A 14,499-nucleotide genomic window follows, 5' to 3' on the forward strand; every position below is an offset into this window, starting at 1 on the left:
TAGAGGTGTGGGACTTAGTATAAAATTTTGAGTAAATTGGATTCTATCATTGAAAAAGTAATTATAGGTTATTCCAATGATTCCATACTAACACCATTTTCGAAAAAATCGCTAAGAGCTGAACCGAAAATGCGTAAATGTTTCATGCGCGTGACGGCCTCTTAAGAAATTAAGTATTTAAATACTGCAAAAGTAACACAAAAACACCAATAAACCAGAACACAACACAATAATATTGTGGTGTATTGGTGTTTGTTTTACTTTTGCAAGTTCAAAAGACAAATAATTCCAGTTCTTCCAGTATTTACATACTTTTAGGTACTTAAATAATAAAAGTATTAGAAACTACAAATACTTGCCGGCTCTGCTGACACTCTTAGATACTTCAAAAACATCATGGTATGTGACAATGGACAAATGCGTACTTAGTTTTAATTTTAGGGTTTCAGTGTAATACAAGGAAAATCCCCTATTGATACTCAAGTATTTTTTAATGAAATTTATAGAAAGTAGAGCGTATAAACATAAATAACAATTGACTTATGTTACATGAGTGTGTGTTTACTGATTTTATCTAAATTTATCCGTTATTTTAATAAAACTTCACATAATTCTAGACCTTTACCAAATATTACAGCATGTACACCAAACGGTTTTTCAAAACATTGCATACCTTGAATATCTGCTATACTAGTCTTATATGTGAAATCATAGTGGCATACTACATCATTCTCACTCAAAATCCATTTACAGGTATTTACTTTCTGATCAACTGAAGCAGTTATCAAATAATTGCTTGCAATAAATACACCAGTTATTTGCGCGCAATGCAAATCACTGTTGCAGAACTTAGATAATACTTCAACATTCAGTTTAGAATTTTTGACACTTAATGAGAGTAAAATGAAAATGATTACATTATCGTCCCCACCTGTAAGTAGTAAGCACCTACTACAGTCGACTACCTTACAATCCACACTGTTGATTCCTCCAGAGTGAAGTTGAATAGTAGCAACAGCAGAAATATCTTCTACAATACTTTTATATTGATCGTCGTCTTGAATAATTTTTGATGTTTCTCGAGATAAAATATAGTCTGTAAAATTCCAAAATGTAACGTGTCCTCCTGTACATGCAGATAGCACAATGTCCAGATCTTGTATTTTAAAATGTCTTACTTTGAGTATACAAATTGCTTTATAACATACTTCTCCTACTGGGCTCATACTGTAACTATTTTCTTCATCAGTATCAGCCAAAAACACCCTCAGAGTTCCATTTGAGGTAGCTGCAAGTAAGATTAATCCTTTTGTTGTCAATACCGAACAAAGATCCATTATTCGAGTTTCAGACTCGTCGGAAGAAAGGGCTTCATAGTGAGAACACCTTTCACTACAATTAACGGAATTGTCATTTCTGTTAATTTCGATTTCCCACAACATTAATTGAGCTCGGCCTCCTGCTGAAGATATTAGATATCGTTCGTAGTTTGAATCTGACTGAACAAGACATGCAGTTATAGCTCTAACACTAGAGAGATGCGATTTGAAAATATTTTTATTTTTAAACTTCACTGGTGGAATGCCCCAATCAATTTCAGATAAACGTATAGTTGTATCTTCTCCACCAGAAAGTAATGCGTATTTATCAGCAGTGGAATGCTTAAAACAAAAAACAGCATTGATTTCGCTACAGTGAAAACTTCCCATAATGTGTAATGTTTTCAAAAGATTCATATCAGATTTCACTAAACAAACCCTTTTATTTTTAATAAAGACGAATTGCATTGCGCCGCTTAATTTACAAAAGTCCCATGACCTATGTGCTCCTCCGCAATCGAATTGTAAAAGTGTACGTCTATTCTGATAATCCCATACAATAAATTCTTTCCCTAAAAAAGCGAGGAGTAATATACAGTTTTTATGGTAGCAAATTGCTGCTGTCCAAGAAAACGGTACTTTATCAGATGATAAATGAATAAACTGCTGCTTAGACTGGTCAAATTTGTACTTCTTGATAAGGGAATTCCTACCTAAACAAAGAGGTAAATAATCAATGATTTCCAAAACCAGCTTACCAAGTGATGTTAAGTAATCATTTCTAAAGTGTAAGTTAGTAATACCCAAATAATTATGGGCTTTTCTTATTACTTGTATAGGATCAGCATTGTCAAACCTATAAATGTAAACATTTCCTTTTCGGTCGCCAACCGCGACGCGTTTCTCTCCACAAAGACACGCACAAGTTGTCCATCGTTCTTTACTAGGAGGTAACTTTAAGTGTGTTTCCAGTACAATGGAGTGATTTTGTATAAGCCAAATGTAAACAACTCCCTCTGCTTCACATGTTAAAACATTATTTTCGCTCAACCAGTGTAATGAAAATACCCTTGATTTACTTTCTGTGGAATAACTGCAGACATGGATTAGCTTGCTTGACTCTTGATTGTAAATGTGAAGAGTTCCATAGTATCCTAAAAACAAATAGGTAATCAATTATCGATGATTAATGTTGCGACTGCGTGGTAATATTAACTCAAGTTAATATCTTAATCATTATAATTAATATCTTAATAATTAATTAAAATGGTAAAATTAAAATTATTAAATTTTTGCTTGCTTAAGAGATAAGGGGGGGAAATCAAAACATTATATATTTAAGAATGAACCTATATTTTCTTAGTTTAAAAAGGTACAGAAAAGTGTTTACACAAGTTTCTTTATAATGATTGTTGAATATTCTGTCGCTTTCAAAATAAGTAAGTATAAGGGATCAGACAAAACCGTTGTATCGGACCCAACACTAAAAAAAATTAAAAACCTCACTACTGATTCAAAAAGATTCAATTTTTTGACATTTGTTGTATTGTTTAAATTTAAATGATTGGAACCTTTTTTCCAGGCTTTTTTCAATATGTTTAAATCTTTTTTTAATTTTTTTAAAGATTGGTAAATTTTTTTAAATCACGTCGTGTTATATTTTTCAAAAAAGAATTTATATGCTCTCTATTTAGATTATAATATGCTTGATGTTGTATTTAAAAATGAGGTTAGGTCCAATAACTTTTTTCTGTCCCCATATACTTATTTAAACCCGTCAAATTATTCAACAATCATTACAAACTTTTATAATAAACATTTCTCTGTATCTTTCTTAAATAAGAAAATATAGGGTCAATCTGAAATTGGCAATTTTTTATTTCCCCCTGTATCTCTTAAGCGAGCGAAAGTTTTAACATTTTAATTTTGCCATTTTATGTTTGACCTTAAAAGAGCATATGACGCCTAAATTACTTTTTTTTATAACACTAATAATTATGGCAATAAAAAAGGTCGGAAATGGAACACCCTATAGTTATGTTTTGTACACATACACATTTAATGCCAAATGTCTGTTAACTCAAAAATCAGAAAGTGAAATACATTATTCCAAAAAGTTAAATGGACGCTCGGGAGAGGAAAAAACGCTCGGGAGCGGAAAAAGCGCTTGCGAGCGGGAAAAACACTCGCGAGCGAAAAAAGAACTTACGAGCGAAAGAAAAACGCTCATGAACGGAAAAACCGCTCGAGGCCAGAAAAAAGCGCTCGAGCGTCACATGACCAATATTTAAAAAATTCAAGATGGCGATCGCACTTAACAGCCATGTAGCAAACGAAATGTTTAATCTGAAATATGTGAAATCATTTCAAATGGAAGCGTTCTAATTTTCATATCTATTCGCAATTCAGATTAACAGTGAGACCTCTGGTGGCAGTACATTGTAATTACTATTGGTGGGATAACACCGCCATTTTGTTGATTTACAATGGTCAAAAATAATCTATATTGTTTTTTATACAGCAAAAATTTCATTTACAATCAATGTAATGACACATCAAAGAGCAAGAATAGTTTAAAACGTCACATTTTATCACGTTACTTCAAGAATTTTAAATATGAACAGTGGAATTACACAACCAACAATGAGGATAAGTTAAGCCTCGTCTAAAACTGCTCCTTCTGAAAAATAAAATAAACTAAATTAACGGTATGCGTTACTTTCTTCTTGAACAGATATGGGAAAAATCCACACTTGTTTCGAGAAGATTACACCCAATTTCCACAGAAAATCAATGTTTGAGCAGGAATTTTTGAGAATTAAATTAGGTATTGGTCTGATAGAAGGAAATTTAACAGGGCAATCATATCAGAATCTATGGGAAAAAGTGATGATCCTCTAATCACACAATGTTTGGAATCAAAATGCTATTAGAAAATTTGCACTCTCAACAAGATGGGGTTCCTCCACATTAGGCACTGGCACGGTGGTATAGACTGGTGATACGGCGAGCGCGTGTAGCATGTACGCCGTCACCGGCCTGAAGTGTGCGAGAGAGAGAGAGAACAAATTCCGTCCGCGAATTTATATGTACGTAATCCATTCGCACGTTACATAGTTTACTACCAAAGATGTGTGTTTCTGTCCATTATCGTATAAAAACTGTGTATGAATGGTCATGTCGCTATTAACTAGTTATCAATATGTAATACATACTTCTGATTGTAAAAATAACAAGTTTTAGATGTACCTACAATAGTGATCTTTTAGGAATTTGGTTGGAAGGTGAAACTTTCAACGAAATGAAAACACATGCATATTCTTTATGAATATTTCAGGTTACTGGTACCCGAAATACCGAGATCCCGCATAAATGGAGCGGGATCCCGCGTGATTTGCGGGACTGAGGAATTTGTCGACCAAGGAGACGACTCTTGTTTACTTTGTTAATGAAACGCATAACGGAGAAGTTATTTTTTAAATAATTGTTAAACTTTTTTCGTTAAAAATGTACTATGATTTTTGAGGCACTTTAGAAGTTCACCTTTTTGTGCTTTACAGGCGAGGTTTTTTTGAGTTCTAAGTTAGGCTGAAGGTATCTACTTTTTTGTTAAATATTGTAATAATTAGCGATTTATTGTAATACAGAAGTTAACTGCACAGAATTGCTTATGTGCCAATTTATTTAAAGTTTTGTGGGATCCCGCAAATACCGGGATTGAGATTTTGCTGCGGGATTGCATTCCGTAGTTGTAGTACTATAAAATAGGTAAATCTGCAATTGTCTGATCAAAAAAATCGACGGACGCAGCATGTGGCATGAGAGTATTATCAACGGTTTTTAACAAATTAAACACATCAGAATTTGGATGATTTAATCCACCCCGTAATTTTAACGTAGTAAAATGCGCAACTGATGCATTTTATGAAGGTAACAATTCTAAATTCAACAAATGAAGGCAGTTTATAATTGCTTGTAGGTGAGCGCGCGTTAGATTCAATAATACTGAATGGACGGGATGTGCTTTCTCGCTCTCGGGTGCTCCTTTTCTAATAAGTCGGTACTCGTGCGACAGATTTCCGTGTGCTCTTAATGCTTCGCCAGCTCACCAGTCTATACCACCGTGGGCACTGGCGTAATCCGCGACGGTACCCTGGTAAATGGTTTAGCAGAGAGGATGACATAGATGGCCACCATGGTAACATATATTCAGAGCTGTCACTTTTAATAAGATTTAAATCTTTTTTATGATTTAAATACTTTTTTCGATTTAAATCATTTGATCTTAAATCATTTTGCGGAAAATGATTTTTGATTTAAGATTTAAATCTTCATGAAAACTATCTTTGATTTTGAACTTATAAATATGATTTAAATCTTTTAAAAATATTTAAATACTTTCGAAAAGATTTAAATCGTTTTCGAGTGATTTAAATCTTTTAGAGACGATTTAATTAATACATACTAACAAATTCTCTTGATTTATTTCAACCTGACTAAGCTAATTAACCCGGGTTTTATTTCGGTAGACGTTTATATGTATTTATTACAAAATCGAGTATACTGAGATTGATGATGTCTTGGTTTTTTAAAATTTCTTTTGCAAAAAAATAGCTACATATTTTAATTTAATAAATAATAACAATAAAATACGGTAGAAATGGTAGGTATATTGATGAATGATGTTGACGGTTTCGAGCAAGATCATCAGACCAATCAGTTTTATTGAATTTAAATCCTTTACAAACCTTTTGTCACAAAACGATTAAATCATCGGAAAAGATTTAAATCATTACATCATTACATGATTCTTTATACGTGATTTAAATTAACAAAATTAGATTTAAACCTTTTTGAATGAATTAAATACATTGAAAGTATCTTAAATACTTTCTAAAAAGATTTAAATCACAAAAAATATTTAAATCTCAAAATGATTTATTAACTAAATACTTTCTTATTGACAAAAGTATCTTTGATTTAAATCATTTGTTAAAATGAAATGCATCTTTGATCTTTGATTTAAATCGTTTTTTAAACGATTTGTGACAGCTCTGCATATATTCAACATACACTGTATTATTGTCTGTGTACTAGTAGTGGCCATTTTGAGCATTTAATAAAATAAATGTAATGAATGATTCATTTGTATTTGTCTTGGTTTCATAAATTTAATTCACAATCAGAGCAATCAAATTTGATTCTGTGGGTTTATGTGTAAAGAGAATTTTATGACCTTTTAAAATAATGCGTAACGTGATGGGTGGTGCATACTACAATTTTAAAGCGGAAGTAGGCGGTAGCTGGCCGTACAAGGGCAACTCTTACATTGAAATTACCCCTAGCTATCCGTTTTTGCAATTTGATTTTTCATTTAAATTACAAATTATCGACAATAAGTGGCTCGTTTTGAAAATAAATGGAAATAATAATACCTAAGCAATAGCAATGAATAAATGTGTTTTTTATTCAATGGCAATAGGTATATGCAAAAATTTACAAATTGAACACACCTGCAAACGCTATCGAATTGGTTTTCTTCCAAACATCCAACAATGCATAGCTTATTAAGTCATTATGTTGTTTTACTTCCATCCATATCTTTGAACTTGAAAGATAAAGTAATATCATTCCCCTTTCTGAAATTCCCACTAAATTTGCATTATTTAAAGCACCAACTTTTTTCAGTGTGTGCTTATTAACGACCTCAACTTCTTGTTTGTCAATGTTGTCATTCAAAGATAAAAGGGTAACTCCACAGTCTCCTCCTGCCGTTGCTAATACACCATTCTCACTATCATAATCTAATGCCCACACTGGAGATCCAGTATGCGCCTCAAATCTCTTTATCAAATTTCCCTCCAAATCCCATACGTTGATCAAAGAATCTTCACCTGCAGTTAATATACGTTCATCAAGTGCCAAACAACGAAATACTCGAGCTGTATGACCATACATTGAATATTTCAAGATGATCTTTGGTTCTGGCTGCAAAAGTTCAGCCACTAAATTCTTGTTTGGAATGGACCACAGAATAGCAGATCGGTCGTCCGATGTTGAACATATTATTCCAGTCTTCTGATTACAATCAATGGAAAAAATTACGCCCTATAAAGTAAAAGATACACAATAATAAATTCGTAATTATAACTTACCTTATGCCCGTCTAATTTGGCTAGAATAGGACAAACATTACCTCCACCAGATTTATAAGGCCACCATATTAATATCTGGCTAAACACTGTTCCTGCCAGAACGATAATGTCTGTCCATAAGTTATTAACCAAATGGCTACTGTACAGAATGCAATTCTCTTGGCAACATTTTTTCTCAATTAATTCAAATTCCTTTGACCAAAGGTGAACAACATTGTGCATAGAAACTGTTACAATATGTTCATCATTATCAGTCCATGCAGCAGATAGTATCCAATCCTCCACAGAAAACAATGACTCCTTTTCAAAATTAATATTTAAGAAATCACACTCCAACACTGCGATTTTGTTCTCTCCAAATACCAAACATTTAGTCAATGATCTTGTGAATGCAATTCCAAAAATTTGTACACCTTCAAAAATCTTAATTACTTTAATGCTTTTAGTTTTCTGAAAGATGTGTATCTGGTCCCCAGTGCCTGAAGAGAAAAAAAAGCACTCCAATTACATACACAATTTTTAGATTTTGTCATTGCTGAAATATGTTGAATCACAATAGAAAATGTTTCCCTAGGTACATATTTGGGAACAGTATTAACTTGCACATTACAAAAAAAAATAAAAAACACTTTCTCATTGCCCACTTTTTGAGCTTTGAATTTCAAATATAAACGAACAGGGCCGTGGCATCCAGTAGGGCAACCGGGCAAGTGCCCTAGGCGCCAAATTTTGCTAGGCGCCAAAAAGTCCTAAAATTTTTTAAAATAAAAATTATACAAAAGTATTTTACAAAGTTTTTTATTTTGCAATTTTAAGTGCACTTGAGTCAGGATTGATCGTAAATAAGTAATATAATAATTGTAAAATAAGTATAGTGAATTTGCTAAACTTAAAGCTAGAAAAGTAAATTTTAAATAAATATTTAGTCAAACATTTTTTTAAATAAAAAGTATGCAAAATCTGTATTTATATATTTAAGAAGTACATTATTATTTATAATAAAAAATATGCAAAGACCACATTATTATTATTGTTATTATTATTATTAAAAAAGGCGCGTCGGACAAACTTTGCACTAGGCGTAATTTTACCTTGCCACGCTCCTGTAAACGAATTCACTAAATATTTGAAAAATGTGCAGTACCATTATAATTTTATTAGTCAACCCCTCTGCCAAAATACGCATAATTTTAGTTTGTGTAATATATTTTTTTGAGAAAGACTGACTGCACCGCGCAGATGGTTTGGTCATTGAGTAGAATAATGTAGTAGTGCAGCGGAGAGAGCCGCGAAATCGTTCAAAAAATTTTTCCGGAGTAGAAAGAATTGGGACCCACACCATTTTGTTCAGAAATGTTTGAACCTTCAGAATCTCGCTTTACGACATTTTCCCGTGGTCCTGACAAAACTTATAGGCCGCTAAAGTTGAACTTTACTCATTTTCGCGCGCGCGACTAGACCACCGAAAGTATTTATTTTCTCAGCAACTAAGCGATATACATCAATAATTCCTTTTGTAAAATGAAAGTACATTTATAGCAGAATCTAAAGCATTCATATTTACCTACCTTGTTATGCAAAGTTTTTAGAAAAATTACCGCCAACTTCCAAAATTCGTGTAGCAGATGAAAAGTGCGCACTTTGAACTCTCATAACTTTTTATTTCACGATATCGATTTCCAATATTTATAGCTCATTCGATGCTCCAAACCATTGTGATTATTTTATTTTCTATAACATTACCGTGAATTTTTCATAATAAAAAAGTTACGGTCATTTAAGTAAAAACCTACCGACCTCGCCGAGTCGGTAATCGCGAGTGAGACGGAGAGGGAAAGATAGTCAGCAGCGTTCGCTAAACAAGGAGCGATGCGTAATTTACTAAGAAATTTCTCTCCGAATACCAAAACTAGCTATTTAGGCCGTTTAGTTTACAAATGCATTCCGCCGAGTTGCATTGTAAAATCTCAAACAATTCATTAACTCCATGTATCTCAGTTCTTTGGTGAAATATATAGGTACAAATAGGTACCTTTCCCTGTAAATTTTGGGGGTTACTCCACATTAGGTATCTCTTGTGCTGTGCTGTATATTGCAAGATCAGCAGTAACAACGGTATGATTTTGTCCCAAAGATTCAGGCTTGTTTTTTGATTTCACTAGACGATTCATTCATTCATTCATTCATTTTTATTTAATTCCTTCGACAAATAACATTTGTATGGAACAAGTCAATATAACATTAATTAAACAAACGAACAATTAAATATTGGAAGATATAAAAAATTCTTGTATGTTGTAGAAACACCCATTGACTAGATAATCGTACAATTTCTTTTTAAATTTTTTCCATGTAAGGCAAGTTCGATGGTTAGGATGGTATTGTAACTCGCTGGTGGAGAATTCAAAAACGGCATAGGTATATTATATTGAATGGTAGATACCAGAACTTACTTAGGGGGATTATCAGCAGGTACTTAGGCTGTTAAAGTCAGTTATCTGGTCGTTATCTAGTGATAGCTAAACGAGGAATTTGGATTTCTTCTGTCGATGTATCTCGCTTTTGAAAAAAGACTGTGCGTTGAATTTTTTTCGTCTGTTTCCACAGAATATGGCCTACTTATTCTTATTCTGTGACTGTTTCCTCATTGATGTCGAAGTTGCTCGCTGTGATAAAATTATCATTTTTTATTTGACAAATTTTTGTGAAATGTAGGTAGACACCCTTAGCAGAACATGTAATATTGACGTTTACTGTACTTGTTATGCCACTGTCGGAGAACATTTTCTGACCCGAAAGACCAATTTGCAAATGAGTGTTTGAAAAATGACCTTAAAAAAAACTGTTCAATAATTTTGTTCCGTAAGTATGTACCTAGACAACAAACTTCGTGGAATTTTGTCAATTTTCGTTGTCCGGCCAAGAATTGCAGTGGAATTATTTTTTTCGAATTTTCAAAAACTAATTTCAGATTCAAAAACCACCAGATACCAAATTTCGTCGAAATCAACATTTTTTCGCACCCCTATTGAGGGGTGTGTCCTTTTGCGGTAGGAATTTTGAAAAATTATTTGCAAAACCGGAAAGGGCATACAGCAAAACCTATTCAAAGACTCACCACCAGTCTCTGTAACTGTTGCTGAGAAAAAAAGAAACTTTACCACTTTTTTGAGGGTGGCTCCTAAACGAATACATGGATTTTTTTTTTTGGTGTTTGGATCCATCGCTCCTCGAAATGGGGGTTGAAATATATTGTGTGATCAAAACTCTCTAAACCTTCCTCATATAGTTTTTATTCGTTGAAGTTTTTAAAAATAAAAGCGACTATAGCTTCGGCGTACTGCCATCATCAGGCGATGTGAAATTTAACAGGAAAACGGTAAGTTACAAACGTTGAAGACGAATAAGACGAACATGTTGTTTTTTAATTATTAACTGGCCGAAGCCAAGTGAAAAAACCTGAAGGGTGGTTAAACCGGAAAGGTTGTCCTAAGTTTCAAAACGAATTATTATCAAGCCTTGTTAAGACAACCAACCGGAGGGTTGAATTATTACATTAAAAGTTGAAAGTTGAATTTAACACATTTCAAAAGAACCGGGGGGAAAAAATAAACTCATAAAAGTTTTGAAACTATTGAGATGACTACATATTTAAATTATTTAAGTTAAGTTTAAATTCGAGATCATGCAGACGGCATGTCTAGAAATGATTGACCACCAGGTTTACCTATCACTAGATAACGACCAGATAACTGACTTTAACAGCCTAAGTACCTGCTGATAATCCTCCTAAGTAAGTTCCGGTATCTACCATTCAATATAATATACCTATGCCGTTTTTGAATTCTCCACCAGCGAGCTACAATACCATCCTAACCATCGTCTAGTGAAATCAAAAAACAAGCCTGAATCTTTGGGACAAAATCATACCGTTGTTACTGCTGATCTTGCAATATACAGCACAGCACAAGAGATACCTGATGTGGAGTAACCCCCAAAATTTACAGGGAAAGGTACCTATTTGTACCTATATATTTCACCACAGAACTGAGATACATGGAGTTAATGAATTGTTTGAGATTTTACAATGCAACTCGGCGGAATGCATTTGTAAACTAAACGGCCTAAATAGCTAGTTTTGGTATTCGGAGGGAAATTTCTTAGTAAATTACGCATCGCTCCTTGTTTAGCGAACGCTGCTGACTATCCTTCCCTCTCCGTCTCACTCGCGATTACCAACTCGGCGAGGTCGGTAGGTTTTTACTTAAATGACCGTAACTTTTTTATTATGAAAAATTCACGGTAATGTTATAGAAAATAAAATAATCACAATGCTTTGGAGCATCGAATGAGCTATAAATATTGGAAATCGATATCGTGAAATAAAAAGTTATGAGAGTTCAAAGTGCGCACTTTTCATCTGCTACACGAATTTTGGAAGTTGACGGTCATTTTTCTAAAAACTGTCCATAACAAGGTAGGTAAATTGAATGCTTTAGATTCTGCTATAAATGTACTTTCATTTTACAAAAGGAATTATTGATGTACGGTCTATTCAGTATATCTTCCGTTGCACGTCATTACCTGAAGAAAACGACGTACCAACGTAAACTTACTTTCGTTTGTTAGGCAACACATTAAGCATGTAGTTTATTTTAGCCGCAACAATTGGTAGCATTTCGCTATGTTGTCGCGTTTAAATTTGTAAATCTGACAGTTGCTTTTGGTTTACGTTTCGTTTGATTTGATTATTTTCTACGTCTTTCGCTGTGCATTGGTTTGAACAAAAATTACTGAAGAATTTAGATAACCCGTCAGTAATTGTATTAGATAACGCACATTGCTCACGAAGATAACGAACACTTCGTGGAAAACAGACAACATTAAAGTGTGGTTAGGTGATCATAATGTGCAGTTCTCCGAAAACGATTTTAAAGCCGAACTGTTGATAAAGGTTGCACAGTAAGTACGTCCGCAAATTATTTGATATTATCTAAATCTTGCTTGATACTTTTAGGAATAAACCAGCTAAAATGTACCACATAACGCATTGACCACTTAGCCGAGCAATACGGTTACTTCGTTTTACGATTACCACGACCACCCTATCATTGCGTTTGTAATCCTATCGAACATATTTGGGCCGTAGCGAAAAATTATTACAATCGACACATTTGTAGAGATGGACGAAGCATTGAAAATTGCATAAACATGTGACAAGAAACACTACAATCGATAACTTCCGAAACGTGGCGCAATTGAGTTAAGGATACGGAAACTGTAATACACGAGTGGTACAAAAGAGAAAAGCAGTTACATCTTGAAAACGTTGCTACTATTATTATAAACTTTGAACACGAAAGCAGTTCCGATGATTCCGATTAATTTGAATATCATCCATCACATAACCTGTAAAATTTTATATTTAGTACTATCTCTGTAAAAGAGATGCTACATTTGTACAGTTCATAAGTTATTAAAGTATATTGTGGTTCCAATTAACGAAATGAATAATAAAAATTATTTTTATTTTATTTAAGGTGTGGATTGTTCACACAAACAATGCACTGTCTTGTTGACAAGTGACATAACCTAAATCCGCTCAAAACTAGATTTGGCATTATTGCATAGTAATTACGTCATAGAAAATGATGACGTGCAACGGAAGTTATACGGAATAAAGTGTATATCGCTTAGTTGCTGAGAAAATAAATACTTTCGGTGGTCTAGTCGCGCGCGCGAAAATGAGTAAATTTCAACTTTAGCGGCCTATAACTTTTGTCAGGACCACGGGAAAATGTCGTAAAGCGAGATTCTGAAGGTTCAAACATTTCTGAACAAAATGGTGTGGGTCCCAATTCTTTCTACTCCGAAAAAAAAAACTACCTCAAATAAGCGAGTTAGCGCCGGCTCTCCGCTGCACTATAGGCCAGATGGATATGCGAAATGATGGCTTCATCAAATTTGATAGAAGGTTTAAATCTCGGTTGCCCATGTTTCTTTTGATAAATGTATTATATCTTTTAAAATCATTGTACCTATATAGGCATTATTAACCTCACCAATAAAAATAATGGGAGGTTATTGAAATTACCTACTCCAAATTTCGATTTGAGATTTCACAGAATCTTTACGTTTCAAGGCTCCAGGAGTCTAAAGAAGTGACTTTTAAAAAATGTCTTTATGTACTACGTATATGTATGTATATGTGTGGTGTATGGGTGTGCACATGGCTTGAAGCTGAAACCGAGGCTAAAACTATATCCGACCCTTTTGGTTGAAATTTAAAACAGATGTCCCCTTAAATGGTCTCGAGAGCTGAAGAGCTTTGGAAGCGATTCAAAAATGGCAAATGCCTTTTTGGAAAAAAAATCGATATTTATTGAATTACGTATAACTTTTGTAAGGAGCAGACCGATTTGTCTGAAATTTTGTACCAATGTTCTCTCTAATGGTCCTGAAAGCTGGGAAACTCAAAAACTTGGTATGCTAGTGTGCGCATGGATTGAGACTGATTATCCACTCTTAAAATAAACATTCAAAATCAGGGAGGTTTGATGTGATGCGGACACCCTGTAATACTAGCAGTGCATCACACCACTTCTTAAAGAGAAATAGTGAAAGTTACGTCACAAACACTACATTATGAATTTGTAGAAACCGAGGGGCTCGCCGAGGTAGAAACATTTTTGACATACCCATACCATCTCCGAATTTTGGCAACACTGGTTGGGTCTGGTAATATCATAGAACTGTATACGTAGTATACAGTTCTATGGGTAATATAAATCTAAACTTAAATATGGCAACTAAGCAACAAATAGAACAATCAAAACACTTAATGTACAAAAAAACCAATAACGAATAAAACATACCTGCAAATATATAACTATTACAGCATTTTAGGCAGGTAACGTCGGTACGTAATAATAATGATTTCACAGAATTCATTTCATTTGTAATATTTTGTATGCTTGGACCACAATTTTAGTATCTATTCGTATTGGTTCTAATTTTCCATAAGC

The 14,499-nt window shown here is 33.7% G+C and overlaps 1 protein-coding gene across 6 annotated transcripts; it reads right to left on the reverse strand.

Moving 5' to 3' along the window:
• Positions 1-64: 64 nt before the first annotated feature.
• LOC116163314 (WD repeat-containing protein 6-like) lies at positions 65-14,485 on the reverse strand. 6 transcript variants are annotated; one of them, XM_031477195.1, is made up of 6 exons: positions 14,350-14,485; positions 7,475-7,953; positions 6,833-7,427; positions 2,078-2,473; positions 1,758-2,032; positions 65-1,661 (listed from the first exon to the last, which is right to left on the reverse strand). In XM_031477195.1, the coding sequence occupies exons 1-6, from the start codon at positions 14,423-14,425 to the stop codon at positions 588-590; spliced, it is 2,895 nt and encodes a 964-aa protein (XP_031333055.1). In that variant the 5' UTR covers positions 14,426-14,485; the 3' UTR covers positions 65-587. The 6 variants fall into 6 exon arrangements, with proteins under 6 accessions (XP_031333055.1, XP_031333053.1, XP_031333052.1 ...); XM_031477193.1 differs by having other exon boundaries at positions 67-1,392; positions 1,441-2,032; XM_031477196.1 differs by having other exon boundaries at positions 882-1,156; positions 1,209-2,032.
• Positions 14,486-14,499: the final 14 nt, after the last annotated feature.

The sequence above is a fragment of the Photinus pyralis genome, unplaced genomic scaffold, assembly GCF_008802855.1.
Source record: "Photinus pyralis isolate 1611_PpyrPB1 unplaced genomic scaffold, Ppyr1.3 Ppyr1.4_LG2, whole genome shotgun sequence".
Classification (NCBI taxonomy): domain Eukaryota; kingdom Metazoa; phylum Arthropoda; class Insecta; order Coleoptera; family Lampyridae; genus Photinus; species Photinus pyralis.